The following is a 26,288-nucleotide window of genomic DNA, read 5'->3' as shown; positions in this document are numbered from 1 at the left end:
TATTCAGCAAGGATGTGTTAAATTGATAAAAAGTGATAGAAAAGACTTTGAAAAATGCTGTTCTTTAAAAAAATAAAAATAAAGAATCACAGGTTCCAAAAAATATATATTAAGCAGCACAACTGTTTTCAACATTGATAATTCTAATAATAAATCACCATATTATAATGATTTCTAAAGAATCATGTGACACTAAAAATTCAGATTTGCATCACAGAAATAAATTATATTTTAAACCTATTAATATAGAACACCATTATTTTAATCTGTAATAATATTTCACAATATTCAAAAATGTTTCTGTATTTCTGATCAAGTAAATGCAGCCTTGATGAGCATATCATTCTTTAAAAACATAAAAAATCTTGAGCAGCAGTGTATAATATGTACCTTTTAGGGTTAAATAAGGCAAAAAAGAACAATGGCAGCTTTTGTGCTTTTTGTCTGAGTGTTGATTTTATTTAACAATGTCTTCCCTTTTCATGCCTGAAAACGGTTCCAATATAATTCATTAAAAGCAGGCTGTGCTGCTTGTAAAAATGAGATTTTAAATAGTCATTTGTGTATCTTCTGGTCTGATCATAATGACTTTGAATCAAATAAGACTGAGAATTTCCAGCATCGCACTGCTCTCTACAGGTCATTTTGTAATTTGCACTTCATTTTCATAACACAAGGACTAGATGTGTTCCTCTTCATGGTTAGTTCTCCTACCTGTGTGACATCAGGTACGTTGACGGTCTTCTTCACAGTGGCCACATGTCCCACAATGCCTGTGTCCAGCGGGTACACGATCTCACTGTCCGGTGGCACCAGACACTCCTCCAGAGTTGCATCCTTATGGACGTTGAAGATTCTCGTGGCCAGTTCAGCAATGCCGTTCCTCTGGCGATACATGAAGAGACTCATGCGGTCGGCTCGAATCATGAAGGTGAGATGCCGCATGAGGTTGAACACGGCCCTCTCCATCTGCAGGTTTTCTTGCATGTCCCGCACCATGTCGAAAATGATCTCGCACTCTTCAATAGAGCTCAGATCGTGGTACGAGCTCATGTCCACGTCTGTTTGCTTGGTGGTCGCTAAAAGGTCCGAAACAACCTTTGCCCGGAATCTGGAGTCGTAGTACTGCTTGGCAAATGTTGGATTACTGTCCAAAAACTTCTCAGCCACATCTTTGTCCACTGCAGCCATTTTGTGAAAGCTGTCAGTGAAGTTACACTTGAAAGGGTTTTCTATATCGTGTTAGAGCTGCCCAAAGCCTCAGTGTTGTCCTGTGCACTTAAACGGCAGGACGGTGAGAAACACTTGGGATTATTGGAGATGGTTTTAAAGAGGCGTCCGTGTGCTCATAATCCTGTGTCCAATTGTAATTAGGATTATGACATCCACCTGACAGCAGTCACAGTATGCATACAAACATTTGTTGACACACTTAGAACATCTGGAAAATGAAGATCTTTTAAAGTTTCAAATACACTATCAGCCAAAAGGTTTTGAACAGTAAGATTTTTTGCTTTTAGAGAATTCCTTTCTGCTCACCAAGCCTGCGTTTATTTGATTCAAAATAGAGCAAAAGCAGTAATATTGTGAAATATTTTTGCTATTTAAAATAACTGCTTTCTATTTGAATATAATTATTCCTGTGATCAAAACTGAATTCTCAGCATCATTACTCCAAGTTGCTGTTTGAGATTTTATTATTATTATCAATATTTAAAGCAGAGTACATTTTTTCAGGATTCTTTGATGAATACAAAGATCAGGATTTATTTATTTTTTATTTTTTGGGGGGGGGGGGGGGGGTGAAATTATATAAATTAATAGTTTTATTTAGCAAGGATGCTTTAAATTGATCAAAAGTGATGATTAAGACATTTATAATGGTACAAAAGATTTCTATTTCAGATAAATGCTGCTTTTATGAACTTTCTATTTATCAAAGAAATCTGAAAAAAATCTACTCAGCTGTTTTCAGCATAATTACAATAATAGATGTTTTTGGAGCAGCAAATCAGAATATTAGAATGACTTCTGAAGGGTCATGTGACTGGAGTAATGATGCTAAAAATTCAGCTTTGAAATCACAGGAATAAATTACATTTTAAAATATGTGACCCTGGACCACAAAACCAGTCTTAAGTCGCTGGGGTATATTTGTAGCAATAGCCAAAAATACACTGTATGGGTCAAAATTATTGATTTTTCTTTTATGTCAAAAATCATTAGGAAATTAAGTAAAGATCATGTTCCATGAAGATTTTTTGTAAAATTCCTACTGTAAACCTATCAAAATGTAATTTTTGATTAGTAATATGCATTGTTAAGAACTTAATTTGGACAACTTTAAAGGTGATTTTCTCAGTATTTAGATTTTTTTGCACCCTCAGATTCCAGATTTACAAATAGATGTATCTCGGTCAAATATTGTCCTATCCTAACAAACCATACATCAATAGAAAGCTTATTTATTGAGCTTTGTAAAATTTAACCTTATGACTGGTTTTGTGGTCCAGGGTCACATATATTCAAAAATTGTTTTTTTGCTGTACTTTGGATCAAATAAATGCAGGCTTGGTGATCAGAAGAGACTTCTTTAAAAACCATTACAAATCTTACTGTTCAAAAACAGTAAGGTAGTGTATATAAGCTAGCTTTCAAAAGTTTGGGATTCATAATTAAAAACATAAAAAAACAATACAAGGATGCATTAAATTAATCAAATGTGACAGTAAAGACATTCATACTGTTACAAATAAATAAAACAAACAAACAACAAAAATAAATTTGAATTTGAAATAAATGGTGTTTTTTTAAACTTTCGATTTGTCAAAAATACTGAAAAAAGCTATCATTGTTTTCTATAAAAATATGAAGCTGCACAACTATTTTAAACATTGATAATAATAATAGTAAAAATGTTTCTTGAGCACAAAATCAGCATATTAGAATGACTTCTGAAGAATCACGTGATACTGAAGACTGGAAAAATGATTCAGTTCAAAAATTCAGAGGAATAAACTGCATTTTAAAACAGATGAAAAAAATATAAATAATATGTAATAATATTTCACAATATTACTGATTTACATTTCAAGAACATCATATGGGTATGTGTGTATTTGTGTAGAAATTATATGATGACACAATTGTTTTACTCTACCATTTAATAAAGATGATCTATATTTACATAAATGCACTTACACTGCAATTAACACCACATCATTTAATCTGAAAATAGCATTTAAAACATCTCATGATCAACTGAATAAAGGTGCTTAAGATATTTGTTTGAAAAACTGTACAAATGAAATGTCTGTTTTATGTAACTTACACGTATTGCAAAAAAAGGCAACTCTTGACAGCTCTTTGTTTGAAAGTCTGCAGCTTATTCTGTTCAGTGTTTTCATCCTGACATCCAAAAAGCAGATGGACTTAATAAATGTTGGCCCTGAAAGAGAGTGGAAAAACGCTCTATAAATATCTAGCATTTTAAATTTCCACTTCCAGATATCCATTTTATTCCACATGCAAGTATGTGTCTTTATAACTATGGGATAAATGTGTTACAAAAAACAAATACAGAAGCATTTACCTTGAAAAAATAGAGATGGTCATGAGCCCCAGAACCAGCTCAAAGCTGTAGAAGCAGAGCAGCACAGCATTGAGTACAAACTCCAGCCGTAAGACGAAGGTCTGCAGCAGCAGGTAGTAGACGCTCAGCACCGCACAGGCCACCAGAATACCAACACTCACAAACAGAGCCAGAGAGCGCTGACACAGGTTCCCCTTCCAGCCTGAAAATCATCAATCACAAGCCAATATTTGCTATATGGATCAATAGACTTGCACCAATACAAAATGTACACAAAAAACAAGGCAATTATTTTTTTATCCATCTGTTATGATGACATACATTCAGTCATTGCCATAGCAGGGTTGAGAGGTTCCGAACTGAACAGAGAAAGTCTTTTAAATTCAAATTCAGCTCCTGGAATTTTAACCGAATTTAAACGGATGCCAATTGTTATTCAAATTTAAATACAAATTTAAATTAAATCAGTAAAATACACTACCAGTCAAAAGTAAAAACTTCTAATGTTGTTTTAAATAAGTCTTCTGCTCACCAAGCCTGTATTCATTTGATTCAAAGTACAGCAAAAGCAGTAATATTGTGAAATATTTTTACTATTTAAAATAACTGCTATCTATTTGAATATATTTTAAAATGTAATTTATTCCAGTGAACAGAGCTATATTTTCAGCATCACGACGCCAGTGTTCAGTGTCACATGATCCTTCAGAAATCATTCTAATATGCTGATTTTTTTTACTTTACATTTTACTAAAGATTTGAGTACTTTTTTCATGATTCTTTGATGAATAGAAAGATCCAAAGAAAAGCATTTATCTGAAATAAATAGCTTTTGTAACATTATACACTACCATTTAAAAGCTTGGAGTTTGTTAGTATGATTATTTTATTTTATTTTTGGGGGGAAGAATTTATAGAAATGAATACTTTTATTTAGCAAGGATGCTTTAAATTGATCAAAGTGATGATAGAGACATTTATAATGTTACAAAAGATTTCTATTTCAGATAAATGCTGTTCTTTTATTCATCAAAGAACCAAAAAAAATTCTACTCTGCTGTTTTCAACATAATAATAATAATAATAAATGTTTTTTGAGCAGCAAATCAGAATGTTAGAATGATTTCTGAAGGATCACGTGACACTGAAGACTGGAGGAATAATACTAAAAATTAAGCTTTGAAATCACAGGAATAAATTACATTTTAAAATATATTTAAACAGAAAACAGTTATTTTAAATAGTAAAAAATATTTCAAAGTTTTACTGTTTTTGCAGTACTTTGGATCAAATAAACTTCTTTAAAAAACATTAAAAATCTTACTGTTCAAAAACTTTTGACTAGTGGTATAAGTTGTGCTTATTTCCCATTTTTATACAAATTATTATCAACATGTTATACATTTGTATTTAACACTTAATTATTTTTAAAAAATGTACTTTTTGTACAGATTATGTACACATTTTCCCTCTATATTTCCCAGAATGCTTGCTGTAATTTAACCTAAAGTCTTCAAAAATCAAGCCAAACACTATAAACAAACTGAAAATGAATGCTATGACGGAGAAATACACTACCGTTGAAAAGTTTTCTCTATTTAAAAACAAAAATTTTTTGTACAATTTAAAACAACTCTGTTCTATTTGAATATATTTTCTTAAACATATATAAGCGTGGAAAACAGTTTTGCTGGAAACAAAAATTTAAAACAAAAATTATAAATGTCTTTACTTTCATCTTTGATCAATGTAATGCATCCTCGCTGAATATAAGTATTAAACAACTGTAAACAGAGTATTAAATTAATAGTGTAATTATTATTTAGCAAAACTTATTTAAGACTAATTCATCTGTTGCCTGACTGTATTAGATCTACTTATATCGTGAACATACTGTATTTTGATTTGCAATATAGTAAATTCCTCTTCCTGGGATTTCAATTCATATCCCAACCTCAACTAATATAAAAGTGGCTGATTAGTTTTGCACAACCCAGCTCCAAAGAGGAGGCTTCTGAATGACAAAACTAACCGTAGAAGAGTCTGAGGGTTTCCAGGCCCAAGAAAAGGAGCAGCAGAGCAACATCCAATATTAGATTGGATTGTGGGTAAGGGAGGATGACCCCTGCAAATGGCAGAGAAAATACTGATTATTTCACACATGAAGAACATATACATCTCAACTGCTAGATGCTTTATTGAGCCCATACATCACCTTTGTAGATAAACATAAGAATCTCAGCGATGAAGAACGCTGCAAAATACCAGCCGTTTAAATGAAACAGGATCTGCAGTGGTGTGGAGGACAACTGAGATACTTTGTTAAGCAGCAAAACAAACACAGTACACAAAGATATTAAATTAAAAAAAAAAAAAAAAAGACAGCTCAAAAGGATACAACAGGTTGTCTTCCTGCAAAAACAAAATTAAATACTGAATTGATGAACATAATATAAGTCACCGTTTGTCTCTTTCCATTTTTGGTCTTAAATCTCTAACTTTCAGATCTGTTACCATAAAGCAAACTTTAAGAAATTATGCTGAATATGTGAAATAAATAAGGTAATTTGTAACAACACTAAATTCATATTCTTGATTCATTCATTCATCTTTTTAAATGCACAAACGTGAGCCTGGACCACACAACCAGTTTTTTGCCAACAACTATAGGATATTAAGTAAAGATCATGTTCCATGAAGATATTTTGTAAATTTCCTACCGTAAATATAACAAAAATTATTTTTTGATTAGTAATATGCATTGCTAAGAAGTTCATTTGCACAAATTTAAAGGTGATTTTCTCAATATTTAGACTTTTTTGCACCCTCAGATTTTCAAATAGTTGTATCTCTGCTAAATATTGTCATATCCTAAACATAAATCAATGGTAAGCTGATTTATTCAGCTTTCAGGTGATGTAGGTATCTCAAATTTAAAAATGCACCCTTATCGTGTGGTCCAGGGTAATAAATAAATCGCACTTGCAGTTGATTCATAAATGTATTAGGACTTTTCGGTAGCTTCCAAGCCCGTTTCTACCACACAAATAGTAATAAACAATGTTTTATGGACTTTTTTTTTTTACTGAATTGCGTGATATAAATACCATTTTCTTAAAATTTGGAGTTTATATCGATGAATTCTGACTTTGCAATCGCAATTAGGACTTTTCGGACAGATTTGTGAGATTAAAGTTCACAGCAAAGTTTTATTGAAACCTCTGAAGTGACTATCAGACAGTAGCAACATGTTATCTTAAACACTTCAAGTAAAAAGTATGTTATGTAACGTTACCAGAATGACAACATTAGTGCAGCTTATCCATGTTTTATGCGACAACAAGCGATGAAAACTAGTAATACGGCACTGGGGTACACAATCATCACGGTTGGGCAAGTATATTACATTAACTGTTTATGAACAAGCTCGTAAGCAAAATAATCAAGTATGTCCCGTCTTGACAAAACGAGTTTGTTGTCTATGGCTAACTGCTAGACTTAGCCAGACGATGCTCCCCCTTCATTCGAATCAACAGGACATTCATTGATCGCTTGCTCTTTACTAAAACATTTTATTTGGCTTCAGAAACGCCAAACGCTCAATTCACAATCAAACAGAGGACCTATGTGAGCTAAAATCAAATCAAGTTAGGATGAAACTCCACACATCCTTCTGCTTACCGTGTGCGGCCATGTTGAATTGTCATGGAAACGGCATACTGTGGGCGGAGACAACCATTAGCCGTCCAATCAAAACACGCGTCAAGAAGCCAAGCAAGCGCGCTTTTTTAAGAACTAGACTTGCCTTTATTTGAGCAGAAACGATTTTAATGTATTCTGTTTTACTTATAATTCTAATCCAATACACGGTAAGAAAGTACATGCTTTTTGAAGAAAACATAACTGTTTGAGATTATTAGCAGATCAAACCATTAATAACAAAACAACACAGGTTAAAGCTAAAAAAAAGAGGATAAAATAAAAATACAATGTCAGCATTAGTACTAAATTACTTAATCACTTAACACATTTTACAATGATGTGAATTAGCTACAGTCTGCTATGTTCATGAATCTCCTTGAATGTTTTCTGGATTGGCTTGAATCATGCCATGGTTCATGTTGAACTGTTTCGCTCCTTGTGCTCCTAAAAGAAAAAGAATGAGAACATAAGTCAGACCTGTGAGGTTTTTTTTTTTTTTTTTTTTTTTTACCATACTAAAGAAAAATATCAAATGATGCAAGTAAGAAGTCTGTGAAGGTTTGCCTTCAGCTTTTGATGATGCATTGGAGTCCTGCAGTGTTCATTCTTGGCCTCTTCCTCGCTGGAATAGATGGCATTACACAAGTTGCAGAAGTATCCCACCACAGGCCGAACAAACTCTGTGCCTGTTAATAAAGTACAATAGATCAGTTGTGCAGAGGCAGAGCTGTACTGTCCATATAGCATGACTTTGATTTCCTTAATGCTTTTATTAAATAGTAGCTTCAAAATTCCCTGATTAAGGCCATTCTACAGAATTGGTGCAAACTGCTGTCCCACAACCAAAAAACACATTTAAAATGCATTTAAGTATTCAAATCTTAGATGTTTACCAAAAACCTTTTATTATCTACTGAAACCCACAATAATATTTAAAATATCAGTAAGCTATATATATATATATATATATATATATATATATATTATTCCATTGTTGGTTTTAAAAATAGCTTTCTTAAGTTAAAAAAATGCATATTTTCTTTGTAAATTATAAAGCTTTGTGAAACTTTGTGTTTTAGTCCATTGGCTGAGACTGATTTTAACTACACCCCTACATTTATGATCAGGAAATATTTATGTGTCTCTCTCTCTCATAGCTACATGGTAAATATATAGGCCTCATCATTTTGAGGTAAATGTGTTCAAAAGTATAAAAAACCTGTGTATTTTTAACAATGTCAATACCGAACACCATTTTTCTATAATTAAACACTTTTTTTTGCGAGTTATTCCATAACCTGTAGTTTTTATTTGTGTACAACTGTTCAGCTGTGCTGATTAGCATCTTTCAGCTAGGTTCAAAAGTATCTAAAATTGTCACTACCAAAACAATCATGACTAAAAAATTTGGTGCAGTTTCGGTAGTGACATCTTTGTATTTTAGGGTGTTATCCAATAAAATTGTCACTACCGTAAAAGTTATGAAACATGTCATTATTGTTTCGGTAGTAGTAAAAGAAAAATAATCTTTTATTTGGGGGAAATGAACAACATTTTAGTACAGTATGTTTTAGTATGTAGGATAACATTTTTTAATATTATGTGGTCGCTACTAAAACATTACTGCCACTACCGGAACATGGGATGTTTAGTATAAGTATACTGAATTATCAACTAAAATGTTATAATAGAGTTTGGTTCAATTTATATGTCGCTTTCTCTCATAGCTACATGAGTAGATAGGCCCCAACATTTTGAGGTAAATGTGTTCAAACGTACGAAAAATCTGTGTGTATTTTTAAAGAATGTCACTACCAAACATATTTTTTCTATAATTAAAGACTTTTATGGAAATTATTCCATAACATTTAACCATGTGCTTAATAGCATCTTTGAGCTATAGGTTCAGTACCTAAAATTGTCACTACCGAATCATTTGGTGCAGTTTTAATAGTGACATCTTTGTTTTTTGGGGTGTTATCCCATAAAAATTGTCACTACCATAACAGTCACGACTGAAACATGTCATCATTGTTTTGGTAGTGGTAAAAGATAACACATAATCCTTTGTTTGGAAGAAATGAACAATTTTAGTACAGTATGTTTTAGTATGAGGGTTCAAAATCTGTAATGTGATGTAGTCGCTACCAAAACATTTCTGTATCTACCAAAAATGTGCTGCCGCGCCCAAAAGATGGAATGTTTTGTCAAAAATAAAGTATACTGAATTACTAACATGTTATAATAGTGTTTGGTTCAATGTATATTCAAACTAATGAATCCTAAAGTTTCAAATCAGTATGCTCCACTTTTTGAATTTTACAAAGACAAATTTCATTCAAAATACAAATCTCATAAATCACACTTGAAATATTCTTAAAATTGTAATTGGTCAATATAACCCTTCTTATTACTAAATTATTATTACTGTGTTTCAGTAGTGACAAATTTGGGGAAAGAACAAATATTCCAAAACTTTCTGAAAATACAATTTAAGGATTAACTGCACAGTAACTAGAAATGGTTTTGGTTTTTTACAATTTGCATACATACAAAATTTGTGGAAAGAGACATTTTTTCCCCAAGACGTTTCCGATTCTGACTTTAAACCAATCCTGTAGAATGTCCCATATATTAAGGTTTTGTTAATGTTTTCAGAGGGCTGTAAAACAAATTCTTACCAACTGGATCCAGCACACTAGGTGTATGCGTCTCTGTCACAACGTCTGAATTTTCCGCATTCGTTACGCTTTGATCATCAGCCGCATACTCTTTCTTTTCATCTACCTTTGAGTTGTCATCCTGATTATCATTCGAGGACTCCTAAAACCAGTGTAATTCATCATCAAACATAGTATCAGTCGGTATACTGCATAGCAGCATTCTAAAGCTTACAAAACAGGCATTTTTGAACAAACCTTGACCGCTGATGTTTCGACAGACGGCTGCTCAGAAACACTGTCTTGTATCATGGATTCATCACCTTCCTCCTCTAACTCAATACATGGTGGTAAAGAACTATCACTAGGTCCATGTAGGAAGTACCAAACAAACAACACAAAGCAAATAGGGGTTAATTTAGTGTAGAGATGTAATGTTATTTATCACTGATTATTAAATCAATTACTATCCAATACCATTTATTCAAATGAGCATGTTTGGTGGACACTGAAATCTTGGGATGTTTTCCAGCAACTGTAATTTTATTCATGTTGGCTGCAGCGACAACCTTTTCGGCATCAGAGGCATTTTTCATTTCAATCAGTCCCTGGAGGGGAAAAGAAAAACAGTTTAAGATTTCAGTTTCAGAAGCACTGAATCTATTTGAAATACGCAAGGCAGTTCATTCTACTAACCGATCGATGGAGGCGAAACATCCAATGGTGTACTACTTCTCCATAAGGTTCCGCGATGCTCAGAAAATCTGCATCAGTGTATTCATCAGTCATTGGAAGGTTTCTGATCTGGAGAACTCTGCCATATGCCTCCTAAAGTATTGGAAAGCAGCAAAACACTGTGTTAGCTAAGGTGTATAATCAATGATACAGCATTGTTTTCACGCTTTGTGGCATCCATATGTGACCCTGGACCACAAAACCAGTCATAAGGGTGAATTTTTTTAAATTGAGATTTATACATCATCTGAAAGCTGAATAAATAAGCTTTACATTTATGTATGGTTTGTTAGGACAATATTTGGCTGAGATACAACTATTTGAAAATCTGGAATCTGAAGGTGCAAAAATATATAAATATTGAGACAATTGCCTTTAAAGTTGTTTAAAGTTCTTAGCAATGCATATTACTAATCAAAAATTAAGTTTTAATATATTTATGGTAGCAAATGTACAAAATATCTTCATGGAACACGATCTTTACTTTTTGGCATAAAAGAAAAATAGCTACTTATGACTGGTTTTGTGGTCCAGGGTCACATATAAAGACATATTCCACTAAAAACATATTATATTTGAGATCTGTTTTGTGGTGTTATTTCTAGATTTTACCTCCTTGTCACTTTCCTTTCCTTCCTGAGCCTCTGCATCTTCTTCAGAGATTTGCGTCTCAGCCATTACTACTGTACTCTCCTCAGTGGAAGCCAAAATGCTTGAGGGCTCCTTATTGGTCTCTTCAACATCTTCCTTAACTTTCTCTTTTTCAGAGTCAGTGTCAGTACTTTGCCTGAGACAGAATCAAATATCATCTGATGTGTTCTTCAGACCACACAAGCACAAAAGCAGAAGAAGTCATGTTAATATAAGTTACCCCTCGTTCAGTTGGCTGTACATCTTTGACACAGTTATCCTCAGGTTTCTGCCACCTAGTTTAATGTGTTGTCTTTTACACTCGGCTTCAAGTTTTGCAGCATCGGCAGCATTCACCATCTCAATTAATGCCTTCTCCACCTGGAATGAAAACATAATTAACACAATTCTACACATACACTACCAGTCCAAAGTTTTTGAACAGTAGGCATTTTTATATTTTTTAAAGAAGTCTCTTCTGCTCAGCAAGCCTGCATTTATTTGATCCAAAATACAGCAAAAGCAGTATTATTATAAACATTTTTACAATTTAAAATAACTGTTTTCCAATTTAAATATATTTTAAAATGTAATTTATTTCTGTGATCAAAGCTACATTTTCAGCTTTATTACATCAGAAAACATTCTAATATGCCGATTTGCTGTTCAAGAAACATTTATTATTTTTATTGTTATTATAAATATTTAAAACAGTTAAGTAAACTTTTTCAGGATTGTTTTTTTTTATTTCAGATAAATGCTGTTCTTCTGAACTTTCTATGTATCAAAGAAACCTGAAAAAATTCTACTCAGCCAACGATTTCTGAAGGATCATGTGACTGGAGGAATGATGCTAAAAATTTAGCTTTGAAATCACAGGAATAAATTACATTTTAATATATATTCAAATAGAAAACAGTTATTTTAAATGGTAAAAATATTTCAAAAGTTTTTGCTGTACTTTGGATCAAATAAATGCAGGCTTGGTGAGCAGAGACTAAAAACAATAAAAACCTTACTGTTCAAAAATCTTTGGCTGGTAGTGTATTGTTAGAGACAAATGAACAGTATGACATTTTGCTCAACTTTTTCCTTCTATTCAATGTTTAGGTTATATTTTCATTTGATTATTTTACCTTTCGATTGCTGCGAACCAAACAGCAGCCTGTCACCTCTCCGTATTTTGTTCCGATTTTCATCAAATCTGCTTCACTGTATTTTTTAGCCACTGGAAAACCTGCCACCTCAAGAACTTTGCCAAACTTATCCTAAACAAATGAATAGAAAATAAATAGAAGACATCGTCATTTGTGCTCCATTTACACACAATCAAAAACCCTTTAAAAGGAAAATCAGACCAACCTCAGCGATTGAAGTCGAGATCTCCATTTGATCACCTAAAACAATAGAGATAGTTCCTCAATTATTTTTGAAATGCAGTAACTACAGTAAAACTGTTGTAGGAAAACATACAGCAGAACTTTATTGCTTTTACGGTTGAATTATTAAATAACTGTGTAAAATACCTTCCTCCTTGTCTAGATTCACTGAGGAATCTGCTGCCTCCTACACAAACAAAACAGACAGAGATGTTTCTTTAAACAAGGAATGCAACATTATATAACTTTGTATCACCACAGAGTGAAATAAACAGCGTACATTTAAATAAAAAAAGGATCAGGAAATGACGCAAGCAGGACTTGAACATGTGTAGCCCGAATGAGCACCAAAGCTGCTAGGCTATGACTCCGATAAATGTCCTTTTCTAGATGCTGAGTCTCCAATTTCAAAATGTAATTAATTTTTTGAAACTGAGATCATAAATAAGCTTTTCCTTGATGTATGCAAATATTACAACAATTACAACTATTTCAAAATGTGGAATCTGAGGGTGCAAAAAACAAAGTAAGGAGAAAATCACCTTTAAAGTTGTCCAAATGAAGTTCTTAGCAATACGTATTACTTGTCAAAAATTAAGTTTTGATACATTTACGGTAGGAAATTTACTAAATATCTTCATGGAACATGGCTTTTGATATTAGTGTTGGACGATATGCTCAATTTTCATATCGTCCTATCGTCAGCCTGTGAGATCGCGATACACGATACTATTGTGCTAATTTATTTAATGAGATGTAAATGTGTCAATATGTAATAAATTCCTTATTCGTTTTGTAAGGGTAGTGCATGTGACTAAGTTGTGCGTGTAACAGAGCGCTGACTGTAGTTCTGTCGGAGAGGTTCAAGTTTACTTTCGGTTTCATTCTCTGCTATCTTCAGGGAGCGGTAAAGGTGCGTGCGTGAATGTAAATGAATGTATCTTTCTTTACCCGTCATATTGCGATAATGTTACCACTGTATGTCTGATCTTTGTCATCAGTTCATGTTGTAGTTCAGGTTATATAGAATGTGGAGAAGTGATGTGCGTTTAATTCACGTGCGTATGTTTAGCGCCATTTTATCGCATCGTACTTCTAGTTAACGCATACAGATGTTACTGAGGTGAATGTTTATCTTTACTATATACAGACGGATTCTGATATATCGCATTTAATTCAGCCTAAACCACATTTCACTACCTCTGTTATCCTAATGACTGTCTACACTTAATCTATGTACACTGTATGATGAATAAATCTCTTACCCATTTTCACTGCACACATCTATGCTTGTGTTTATACCGCGGCAAGTTTCTGAGGCAGCCTAGAACCGACTCTCTGCGCTGCATCGCTATAGTTAGGTGCCTTTTTTACGGATAATAATAATAATCGTCTTACTATCGTCAAAGGCATCAGCAACAGGCGATATCTCTGACTATCGTTGATACACGATATTATCGTCTATCGGCACAACCCTATTTGATAATTGAAAAATCGATCATTTTGACCCATACAATGTATTCTTGGCTATTGCTACAAATATACCTGTGCTACTTAAGACACATTTGTGTTTATTTATGGTACAAATGTACAAAATATCTTCATGGAACACGATCTTTACTTTTTGGCATAAAAGAAAAATAGCTACTTATGACTGGTTTTGTGGTCCAGGGTCACACATAAGGACATATTCCACTAAAAACACATTATATTTGAGATCTGTTTTGTGGTGTTATTTCTAGATTTTACCTATACGATGTATTCTTGGCTATTGCTACAAATACACCTGTGCTACTTAAGACACATTTGTGTTTACCTCCTCCATCGCCACTGTATCATCTTTTTGCTCCTCTTGTTGAAGCTCTTTTTGCTCTTGTTGCTTAAACTCTTTTTGGTCTTCTTGAAGTACATTTTGCTTTTTCTCAGGCTCTTTTTGCTCCCCTTGTTGAAGCTCTTTTTGCTCTTCTTTAATTTCTTTTTGCTTTCCAGGTTGAAGCTCCTTCAGCTCTTCTTTAAGCTCTTTTGGCTCTTCTTTAAGCTCTTTTGACTTATCTTGAGGCTCTTTTTTCTCTCCTTGCTGATGCTCTTTGGCCTCCTTACAATCGGTTGCTTTATCTGAAGCTGTAGCAGTTGCTGCACACTCTGACATCTCTGGCTGTATGCTCGATGTGTCCATGTCTGAAGGTTTAGTCTGATCATCTGACTCTTTCACATCTTGGACATCTTCAGATGCATCCTGTTCCTCAGGATCATCATCCATATCTTCATCTACCGTGAACTCGTCTTCTGAATTCAGTGCTTCGCCATCATCTGCTATAACTGCCACTCCTTCAAGATCACTATCATCAGCCATGTTGTCAGACTGATCGTTGTCATCTTCAGCCGTCTCTCGCGCACTCTCTTCCGCTGTTGTTTTTGTTTTCTGGTCTTTCGAAGGAGAGCTTTTTTTGGAACGGGATTTGGATGAGCTGTCCCGCCTAGAGCTCTCTTTGGTTTTCTCCCGTGAGTGTCGACTTTCATCTCGTTTCTTAGAGTCCTGACTCCTGCGAGACCTGGACCCCTCTACAGAAGCTCTTCGTTTCGGGCTGGGAGAGTCTCTGTGGGATCTCCTTCTTGGACTGCAACTCCTCCTCCTCCTCCTGCTGCTGCTGCTGCTAGGTACTGGCGATTTTTCTTTGTCAACCTCAGTCGTTCTAGACCATGAAGAAGTGGAAAAACACACCAAATTAAGATCAAAAGTGTAAAAACTCTAGTGTTACCCAGCAAAATAGAATAAAATCATGAAAAGAAATGCAAAAAGAAATAGTGCTTTAAAAGTCAACATAAGATCAGCAAAAGAGGTTTACCCAAGTGTCTGGTACTCAGTTGAGGAGCAAACGCTAATGGTTTTCCCTTTTATTTTAAGTGAATTGGTTGAATAGTGCTCCACCAATTTGTCAGCTTCTTCTGCACTGCTCATCTCCACATAACCCTGTAAAAAACACAGTCTTTATTACAACATAGGTGACTGTAGAAAAAAATGCAGTAAGAATAAGTTAATAAATAGAAATATTTCCTCAATAATAAACTTAGCTACCCGGCTTGGGAGAAACAGTGAATTTTTCACTGCTCCGAAACGCTTAGCAATGGCCGTCAACTCAGAGCGTATGCCATCTCCAGAAGGTAAGGGTGAAAAGCTCACTACCCGAGAAGTCTGAAACACGAAGGAAATCATGCAATCACCATTGGTGGCAATAGATGCAAGTCACTTTGATTTTTCTTTTACGCCAAAAATGATTAGGATATTAAGATAATGTTGCATTAGATTTCTTACTGTAAATATATCAAAACTTATATCAATATATCAAATATATCAAAGCTTATTTTAGAAGTAATATGCATGGCTAAGAACTTAATTTGGACAACAATTTTTATTTTTTTGCACCCTCAGATTCCATGTTTTCAAATAGTATCTCGACCAAATATTGTCCCATCCTAACAAACCTTTAATAAAACTTATTTACCCAACTTACAGATGATGTATAAATGTCTAGAGATTGACCCTTATGACTAATTTTGTGGTCCAGGGTCACATTTTACATAAAGATTGTACTGATCATTACTCACCTGTAGGAAATTGAATGCTGCAGACAGAGTAAATATGACCAGTTGTCCTCTGATCCTCAAAGGGTTTTGGTAGAAATATTTTACTATATCCTCTGCCTGACCTGCTGTTCCCATATTCACAAAAGCCTAAAAAAAATGACAAGAAAAAGGTATTACACCCCAATTAAAAAAAATCTGATTCATATATTTGCTAGAGGAGCTCTATGTATAAAAAATAAAATGTCATACCATTCTAGGTAACATAATGATTTTGACAATAGCCCCAAACTGGCCAAGCAATTTCCTCAGGTAAGCTTCATTCACATCATCCACTTCAAACTTGACACACACCACTTTGCCCTGAAATCAAATATAGTAAAATAACCAACATTAAAATGGCAGTAAGTGAAACAGAACATCAAAAAAAAAAAAAAAACCACACCTTCGTTGCTTCAGTTTTTTTGCGGTTTTGGCTGCTTGAAGATTGACTTTTACTCCTCTGCACTCCACTTTTGTTGCCTGAAGACCCATTTCTACTGCTTGAGGTTCCACCTGAAAAAAGCACAACATCTATCCACCTTTTTCTTTAATACAGAAGTAAGCCTATGGGTGAGACTTCAGTTCAGTAGCTGCTATAGGGAAATAATGAAAAGAATAACAACGTGCAGTTTGCTCTACAAACAAGTGTGCTCATAAGTAAGATAATGCATTCAAATAATATGGTGAGACACACCAATTTGCAATATCAAAAACTATTTTGTACAGCTTAAAATCGCTGGAAGCAGATGAAACCAGAAGCCAGACCATTAAAATTTACAAGATGCCGCACTCACTCTTACAAGATGAAACAGGTGGATAATATCTAAAATATCTAGGTGCTTGGATCACTATTAAGAGTAAGATAAAGACTTTACCTCCTTTCTGTGCTGTTCTGGATGCGGGTCGAACAGATTGCGGCACATTTCTGTTAAAGTGTATATGTAACATGTAAACCAACACATTTATGGAAATATACTGTTTTATGACTTATTTATTGAAGGAATGACTCTACCTTCGAGCAGACTGGATTGACTGATCCCACGCTGGATATCTAATGAACAAGGATATTTGTGTAAAACATCTAAAGGCTTCCATACATTCAAGGTTTGCATTTCATCAGTATACGAGTGGAAATTTACCCCTAACTCCATAAGGTGTAGCTCACAAAAATTTACAGATAATGTACTCCCACCCTTGTCTTTTTTAGCGTTTGCGGTTAAAGGGTATATATTTTTTTTTAGAAAATAATGATCATTTTGCTAGATAAGACCCTTCTTCCTCAGCTGTGATCGTTTAGAGCCCTTTGAAACTGCATTTAAACTGCATTTTGGAAGTTCAAACTCGGGGGCACTATAGATATTTATTATTTGGAGAGAAAGCTTAAAATGTTTTCCTCAAAACACATTTCTTTAAGACTGAAGAAAGAAAGACATGAATATCTTGGATGACAAGGAGGTGAGTATATTATCTGTACATTTTTGTTCTGGAAGTGAACTACTCCTTTAATGTAACATGGTGTACAAAGTGCACATCCTTTGTTTGTACATTAACTTATGACTCATGTTAAATGTTAATGTCCTCATTCTTTCATGTTTGAAATAATTCTTTTTTATTGCTGAGCAGTGATTAATCGCATCCAAAATAAAAAAAATTGTTCATAAATGTGACCCTGAACCACAAAACCAGTCACAAAGGGCAATTTTATGACATTGAGAATAAATAAACTTTACATTGATGTATGGTTTGTTATGATAGGACAATATCTAAATATAGAGAAAAATTGCCTTTAAGTTGTTCAAGTTAAGTTCTTAGCAATGCATATTAATAATCAAATATTAAGTTTTTATATATTTATGGTAGGAAATTTACTAAATGTCTTCATGGAACATGATCTTTACTCAATATCCTAATGATTTTTGGCATAAAAGAATCATTTTGACACATACAAATGTCCTGTTGGCTATTGCTACAAATATAGCCGTGCTACTTAAATCTGCTTTTGTGGCCCAGGGTCACATATATGTGTGTGTACCACATATATTTATTATGTAAATATTAAGACACACATACAGTATATATTTTGAAAATACCTACAAGTATATATTTATATTATATATAAATATATTTAAAATATTTTAAAAAAAAAACAATTTTTTTTTCCCAACAACATGACTACACAGGAGTTTTACAACAAAATTAAAGAACGAAGTTGAAGATACTTACTTTTCCACAAGACTAAGTTGACTATTAGCATGTTGGGCTCCTTTTATATGCGCAGACCAGTCCTAAAACACAAGCAATATCTTTAAATATTCATTCATGAGTCATTACAATGTATAATATGACAATCACAGTACATTTATAATCCATATGATTAAAAGACGGACTTCCATTGACTTGCCATAAAAACTATTTACAGAAGTACTCTATCCTTGTCATCAAAATGTGTTTTTTTTAAAGATCTTGAATTTTGGGAGTTCACACTCTTAGCAAAAAAATAAATAAATCAAATCAAACATCAATTTCTTTCCATCTATTATAGCCCTTAAATCTCATTCCCACTGGTGCATATTCATACCAGCTGCATCACACCCAAGAATGATGTCGCCGACTTTATTGGCTCCTGCAAGTCTCGTGACCAAACATGATGCAGCATATTCACATATGTGGAAGCAGGAATGAGATTTGAGGACTATGGCAGTGGGATAATCTCTTCAGGTTGAGAAAATTTAGCTTGCAAAGTTGAATGGACTGCTATTTTGTGACTTTCTGTCTTTATCCAGTTCGGTTCAACATCACAGAATTTCCATTCTATTGTGAATTATATCTTTAATGCAGTACTGCCTATATGGACAATAAACATGCTACTAGGACTTACCTCATATGCCAGAGCACGCTTATATGTATTTTGCCTGAAACTGTCAGGTAAATAGCTGGTAATGCAGCATCTGTGAGAGCAAGAATAACTTTACGCTACTTACCTTATTAGAGAGGACAGTGATATCGCAGAGCACGCATGCGTAGGGAAATACAGGTGGCATTTTCCCGTGGAAATCTGACGCTTCCTTCCTGGTAGGTACTTTAGGACCCGAGTCCATCCTCCGGTGCTGTGAAGATTTACCAACGTCTCTGCTGGACAGGTGTGAGGTTGGAGCAAGGTCTCTGATGGACAGGAGCGAGGGTGGAGCGACGCTTCTGCCGGACAGGAGAGAAGGTGGGCCGACACTTCTGCTGGACTGGAGCGAGGTTAGAGCGACGCTTCTGCCAGATGAGATTGAGGATGGAGCTACGCTTTTGCCGGACAGGAGCGAGGACGGACCGGCGTCTCTGCTGGACAGGAGCGATGGTAGACCGACACCTCTGTTTGACAGGCCAACATCTCTGGAGGACAGATGTGAAGACTGGCCAATGTCTCTACTGGAGAGATGTGTGGACAGACTGACGTCTCTGTTAGGGCGATGCGAGGTCTGACTGGTGTCTCTATTGGCCATATAAGAGGACTGACCGACGTCTCGGCTTGAGCGATGGGAGGATTGACCTGGAGCATCTCTACTGGACAGATGTGAGGAATGACTGTTGTCTCTGCTGGACAAATGCGAGGATTGACTAACGTCTCTGCTGTAGCTCGTGTAGGACTGCGGGACAGCGGATGCTTTCTGTCTGGATGGTTCTGCAGCATAAGACGATTTATCAAAATAAGGCTCTTTGTCCTTTAGATGGTTGTACTCGACCACGTAATTTGACTCCGTGCTGTTGTAGGTGTATGATGAAGGGTTGGTTTGTTGGGCATTTTCCCAGCGGTCGTCCCAGGTTGAAAGCTGCTCTCGAGGAAGGGAATATGACTGACGGGCAGGCAAATCCAGCGGATACTCAACCAGCTGAGTGTGGCTCCTGTCGTCCCAGGAGCGAGACGATGATGCGGCTTGGAGCGCGCTGGACCTAGATGAGGAATTGCTGGCCGCTTTCTTCTTTTTGATCTGCGCAAGAAGGTCAGGAAGTGTATCGGTGGCAATGAGATGCTCAGGAAGTGCGGCTAGCGTTTGAAGGTCCTCAGCATCTAGTCCACAGCTATGCAAAAAAGACAAAGCCTTGACAGACGAGAGGACGGGTTCTGATGAGGACGGAGACGTCTGCTCTGCTCGTGAACTGTAAGCGGTAGACTCCCGCTGATAAAGTCGTTGAGAGTCTTTGTACTTGTCGTTGCTCGTGCCATAACCATCGGGTTGGTTTCGGTATGGATGATTGTAAGACATGTCCCAAAGTTCAAAGTGGTCAAATAAGTGTAGAAACTCAAAAAAGCAGCTGTCGCAGGGGCTGTTCACCTGTTAAAAAGACATTAAGTAAGGAGAATTTGTCCTCCTCGGATTCATATTACATTACTGAAGACATCAGCTCCAGGTGGAAGATCTGCAGGTGGATCCGGGGAGGTGTGTCACCTGTATCAGTCTTACCTTGAGATGAAAAATCAAATCATTCACACTTTGTGGATGTCTCTGGGTTTTCTTTATAAAACTTCAGCTGTGTCAGACCAGTAATATGACAACTAGTATTAAAGTAACTGAGAGATAACAAATGTCCATTAACTTTAACTGGACACCTTTATCTTTACGTTTTTAATCACTTTCGCTTTCATATTTCAACATGCAATTATAATACCTGTACATTATTAAACATGAAAAAATTGAATTAAAAAAAATCATGTAAACTAACGTTATCTCAATTGAGGTAGAGTTTGTTTTCCAACTTAAAAGTGAATATTTTTTCCTGAAAGGTCGATCTCTTGTGTTTGTTACTGCGCCATTTTCCGTTGTCTTTGGCCCTGAAGGCTAACCGCCATATTCCCGCAATAACATCATACGACGCATCATCAAATTACAGATATTACGAAGAAACTAACCAGTTTGCATTATTAATTGATAATAACTCACCTACACAGGCTGAAATAAAGCGTAACTGTTCGCTAAAGCTCTGCAAAGAAGCTGTTACGGTGAAAGCAGTTCTTCTTCTCGGTGTCTAAACCGGAAATGCGATCCTTCAAAATAAAAGTCACCAAAATGTGTCGTTAGTTTTATTTTGAATAAATCGCAGTGAATGCCTATTTATTTATTTATTTTTTTGATGACTTATTACGTTTTATTCAGAAATAAAATAATAACATATACACTACAGCATTAATTGTTCAGAATAGAACTTAAAAATAAAGCTCTGATAACATTTATTACATTGTGTATTACATGTATACAATGTTAGTTAATACCACTGATCTATAATAGAGAACATTATATAGATCAGTGGTTAATACTCACGATTATCAGTGATGGTACATGGTACTAAACTATGGTTAAAATGTTCAATTATATAAAGGCAATTGTCTTTTTCCTTTGTCAAAATCGAAAAATCCCGGTAAATTTGAGTTTTTAATATAGACCAGAGACAGAGACAAGAACAAAGTCCAGAATTGATCATTTAAATGTTTTATTTTTAAAAACTACTATTACTGTAAGGTGCTCTGGGCATGACTGAATAATTACATTATACCAATGAAATGCTGAGGTCACAAATTGTATCTTGCTTTACAAAATGCAAACAAAAATAAATAAATAAAATAAAAAATAGAATCTAAGGAACACAGAAAGTTTAATAAAAAAAAATAGAAAACACAAATACAGTAGTAGGAATTAAGGCATAAAATTTGTTAAATTTCACATAGAAATTGCTATGACAGAACAGCTAGGACTTGCTGTTTTTCCAGCCTTAGTGGTTCACTTCTTCGGCCCGTTGCACTTCCTCTTCTTCCAAATATTTCAGTCAAGACAAGAAAACAGAACATTTGTTTCAAAAACATATTGTATAACAACAACAACAACAACAACAACAACACAATGAGTCAGGTCAAAACTACTTTGGTTCTGCATTTTAGTGAATCCTCACTACAACAACAAATTGCAGACACCATGTAAATATGATATTTTTTCAGAAAGTTAGCAGAAAGATTCATTTTGATTCTGAAGAAATATAGACATGAATATTGATGAAAGCCAAAATATTAAATGTCACAGATGTATATTTCCTGAGTAATCCACTATTTTGTAGAGGCGGGTCAAAATGGCAATTTTCAGGGGGGTAAAATTATTTCAGGAAGATGGAAGCATCATAGTTTTATTTTATTTTTTTTCACAGAGATTGGTAGCTTCGTTAGTAAAATCTGTTGACTTTAGCAATCTTTGTTGCATTATGTGCTATATTTATGACACTTAAAAACAAGATACATTTCTAATTTCAACATTATTTATTCTTCAGACATTGTTCTTTAAATAAAATACGTATTGGCTGTAAACAAAGTGACCAACATTTACTTTTCAACCACTGAAAATGGTAAGAGTCAACATACTGAAAATGGAGCAGCATTTAGCCCCCCATATCTCTAAGACTAAATGATGTAAGGCCTGGAAAATGAAGATTCCAAAAATAAAGTTAATTAAGAACTAGAATCAAAAGGCATATGGTGATATCTTTGATACTTCTTGAGTTATAGGCATGCAAACTTTGGAAAAATAATATTTATGGCACTCAGAGATATGTTCAATTGTTTTGTCAGTTGTTTTGACAGAAAGATCAATTTCTAGTTTAAATATTATTTGCTCTTCAGACATTTCTCTTTAAAAGAGAAAGTGACCAACATTTGGTTTTTGAACAGTGAAAATTTGTACAATTGAACAATTTACTCCTGAAGCCATATTGATATTCCAGTATCTCTGGAACTGAACCGCGCAGGGCCTAAAAAATTAAGATGCCAAGAGGATAGTTTGTTAAGACCAAATATCTAAAAGGGCATTAAGATTTCTTTAATACTTCTTGAGTTACAGACGTGCAAACTTTGGAATTGAAACTTGAAAAGTGCTGTTTCCCCATTTCGGAAAGGTCACTATTGGCACATAATGCAACAAAGATTGCTAAAGTCAACTGATTTTACTAACAGGCTTATCAATCTCTGAAAAAATATGATGCTGCCATCTTTCTGAAGTCATTTTTAGCCCCTTACAATTTGGCTCTGAATCTCAGGTGAGAATTGCCATTTTGACCTCCCTCTACAAAATAGTGGATGACTCAGTAAATATACATCCAAGACATTTAATATTTTGGCTTTCATTACTATATTTCTTCAGAAAAACTCTGTTCGAGTTGACACGGAATGACCCAGCAGTGTTTGCTCACTTTCTGTAATGCAAACTTTAAGTCAAATGTCTGGCTTTGTGAAGCAATTTATTTGCAAAATCAAAGCCATCTTACCAACTGGGACATTACCACGAGTAGAATGGCTAGGTTTGAGCTTTATTTGAGGTGGTGCTGGTGTAGTGTCTTTTTCCCCAGTCTTCACATTCGTCTTTGGCACAACTGAGGGAGAAGCAACAGTCTCTTCATCTTCCTCCTCCTGGTCAAAGGACTGCAAAGGAAAGCAGTGGATCAATCTTTGTCTGCTGCATGGGGATCCAGTCTGGGCTGAGATGGATCACTCAGAGTCTCCTAAAACAACCCATCATGTCTTTTGTCGCTGTATATTAGATTTAGTGTGCACAGTCATGGAATGCATACACAAGATAAATATGTGACCCTGATCTACAAAACTAGTCATGTTGGTCAATAAAATTGAAATTTTTAATTGACTGGATTATTGTAAAATATTACAGTTTAAAGTAATATGTGCCCCTAGACCACAAAACAAAGTAATAAGCTGAATAAAGCTCTCTATTGATGTATGGTTTGTTAGGATATTACAATATTTGGCAGAGATACAATTATTTGAAAATTTGCAATCTGAGGGTGCAAAAAAATCTAAATATTGAAAAATGTCTTTAAAGTGGTACAAATGAAGTTCTTAGCAATGCATATTACTAATAAAAAAATAGGTTCTTTCACTGCATGATTCAGTCTATTAAAATGCATTTGGAATGATCACAAAATTCAAGATATGGGGGCAGAAAATGTATATGATTTCATATAGTTAATTAATATTACATGAAGAGTGCCGTTTTTCCTTCAAAAATCAGCATGACTACAAATGTGATATTGATTTTATATAATTAAATAAACAATTACTTAATATTAAAATACTTACATTTTAGACATCATATTTCCTGTTTTTGCTCAATTTCACCAACAAAAATCATTCCAAACACAGCCACAGTACTGTTTTGCATCTTTGAGCAACATGATGGTGTTTTGTTCCTGAATAAACCAACCGTTTAAATGATTCAGTCCAATCGCAATGATTTACATCAAACATTTAAAGTATCTTTTCACTTTTAAAATAATTCCAAGCTGCATTAACATGTATAGTGTAAATACATCCAACTTCTGTAAAGATGAATTTTGTTGATACTGATTTACTTTAAACGCCTGAATGTATTATTATTATTATTATTATTATTATTATTATTATTATTATTATAACTGACTGATTAAATGTAAGAATTTGACTCAAAAGATGATGTACACTTTTAGAAAAAATGTCCATAAAAGGTAAAAAGGAGTCAGCATGGTAGTCCTTAAATGAGTAGTTCACTTTCAAAACAAAAATTTACCGATAATCACCCCAAGATGTTCATGTCTTTCTTTCTTCAGTCGTAAACAAAATAATGTTTCTTGAGGAAAACATTTCAGGATTTCTCTCCATATAATGGACTTCTATGGTGCCCCTGAGTTTGAACTTCCTAAATGCAGCTTCAAAGGGCTCTAAACAATCCCAGTCTTATCTAGCAAAACAATGGGTTATTTTCTAAAAACAATTACAATTGATATACTTTTTAACCTTAAATGCAAAATTATCTTGTCTAGCTCGGCAAGACAAGCGTTTGAGATTAAAAAAGTATACAAGTTGTAAATGTTTTTAGAAAATAACCCATTGTTTCGCTAGATAAGACCCTTTTTCCCTCGGCTGGGGTCAATTAGAGTCCTTTGAAGTTGCATTTTGGAAGTTTAAACTCGGGGGCACCATAGAAGTCCATTATATGGAGAGAAATCCTGAAATGTTTTCCTCAAAAAACACCATTTCTTTACTACTGAAGAAAGAAAGACATCTGTAAATTTTTGTTCGGAAAGTGAACCACTCCTTTAAGCACAATAACACAGCAAAATATCGTCTAATTATCGTTATCAATAAAATCCCAGAAAATATTAAGATATTAGGCTATTTTTTGATATCGCACACCCATAATTTACAGTAGGAAATATTTGAATGGAATATGATCTTTACTTAATATCCTAATGATTTTTGCCATAAAAGAAAAATATTTTTAACCCATACAATATATTTTTGGCTATTGCTATTAAAACTGGTTTTGTGGTGCAGGGTCACATCTAAAGACACTGATATAGTTCTATAGTAATACCTACGGTTATTTGGGTCTCCTTCCTGTGTTATTGAAAAAGTCATCAGAATTTACATCTCTCTAAGTTTGCATTTCCTCACATACCTCCGTTTTTAAAACCAACACAGGAACGGCTGTTGACTTCAAATATCGTCGTGCATTTCCCTCGTCTGATTTAAAATCGTCTTTTGAGAAATGTTGACTGCACAGCCTCAAAACTTCAAGAGACTGAACGGGTGAACAGGCATCCCGCTGAACCGCGAGCAGCCACAGCTTCAGACGCTCGGGATCATTTAACGGGAATCGGTGAAAAGTCAGCCTCTCCTCTGGCGATAACGGCCGCGGACGTAACCTCACCGCTTTCTGTCTGTTGAAACATCCAGGAAAAGCACACATGCGCACCATTGCTAAATGGAGACAAGTGGATTTCTGAAGCGGTTGTAAACAGCGCTCCCGGTTGTATCTTAAACATGTCTGTTGTAAAACGCGCATGCGTCAGGGTTCATTCATCTACCCTTTAAGAGGAAATCAGCTTGGTTGGTCCTTGTGGAAACATTTTGATTGAAAATGTTTATGTTTTAAAACAACGGCGTAGTAA

General features: G+C 34.7%; 4 protein-coding genes across 4 annotated transcripts in view; all 4 read right to left on the bottom strand.

The window, feature by feature from the left end:
* Window positions 1-1,307, bottom strand: part of LOC141287944 (rod cGMP-specific 3',5'-cyclic phosphodiesterase subunit alpha-like) — a 30,696-nt gene extending 29,389 nt beyond the window's left edge. The window contains exon 1 of the mRNA XM_073820057.1: window positions 715-1,307. Within this exon, the coding sequence (XP_073676158.1) occupies window positions 715-1,191 (477 nt within the window). The 5' untranslated portion in view covers window positions 1,192-1,307. The remainder of the gene's footprint in view (window positions 1-714) is intronic.
* A 1,855-nt stretch (window positions 1,308-3,162) lies between these two features.
* On the bottom strand, window positions 3,163-5,999 carry tmem216 (transmembrane protein 216). Its single transcript, XM_073820920.1, has 5 exons — window positions 5,991-5,999; window positions 5,808-5,901; window positions 5,625-5,717; window positions 3,593-3,794; window positions 3,163-3,448 (listed from the first exon to the last, which is right to left on the bottom strand). Exons 2-5 carry the CDS (start codon window positions 5,821-5,823, stop codon window positions 3,433-3,435), a joined length of 327 nt encoding a protein of 108 aa, XP_073677021.1. The 5' UTR covers window positions 5,824-5,901; window positions 5,991-5,999; the 3' UTR covers window positions 3,163-3,432.
* A 1,823-nt stretch (window positions 6,000-7,822) lies between these two features.
* matr3l1.1 (matrin 3-like 1.1) lies at window positions 7,823-21,338 on the bottom strand. Its single transcript, XM_073820234.1, has 20 exons — window positions 19,304-21,338; window positions 18,546-18,607; window positions 17,335-17,373; window positions 17,198-17,247; window positions 16,726-16,835; window positions 16,533-16,643; window positions 16,305-16,430; window positions 15,775-15,891; window positions 15,545-15,669; window positions 14,515-15,391; window positions 12,846-12,885; window positions 12,682-12,716; window positions 12,456-12,587; window positions 11,561-11,700; window positions 11,302-11,476; window positions 10,651-10,782; window positions 10,432-10,562; window positions 10,213-10,318; window positions 9,976-10,117; window positions 7,823-7,980 (listed from the first exon to the last, which is right to left on the bottom strand). The coding sequence occupies exons 1-20, from the start codon at window positions 20,573-20,575 to the stop codon at window positions 7,823-7,825; spliced, it is 4,080 nt and encodes a 1,359-aa protein (XP_073676335.1). The 5' UTR covers window positions 20,576-21,338.
* Window positions 21,339-21,860: 522 nt separating this feature from the next.
* Window positions 21,861-26,106, bottom strand: LOC141288749 (THAP domain-containing protein 1-like). The gene is made up of 3 exons (XM_073820919.1): window positions 25,796-26,106; window positions 23,613-23,766; window positions 21,861-22,114 (listed from the first exon to the last, which is right to left on the bottom strand). Exons 1-3 carry the CDS (start codon window positions 26,093-26,095, stop codon window positions 22,077-22,079), a joined length of 492 nt encoding a protein of 163 aa, XP_073677020.1. The 5' UTR covers window positions 26,096-26,106; the 3' UTR covers window positions 21,861-22,076.
* Between the last annotated feature and the right edge of the window lie 182 nt (window positions 26,107-26,288).

Source organism: Garra rufa, chromosome 16 (assembly GCF_049309525.1).
Source record: "Garra rufa chromosome 16, GarRuf1.0, whole genome shotgun sequence".
NCBI classification, from domain to species: domain Eukaryota; kingdom Metazoa; phylum Chordata; class Actinopteri; order Cypriniformes; family Cyprinidae; genus Garra; species Garra rufa.
Note: the sequence above shows the minus strand (reverse complement) of the source record. Positions and strands in the feature narration are given on the sequence as shown.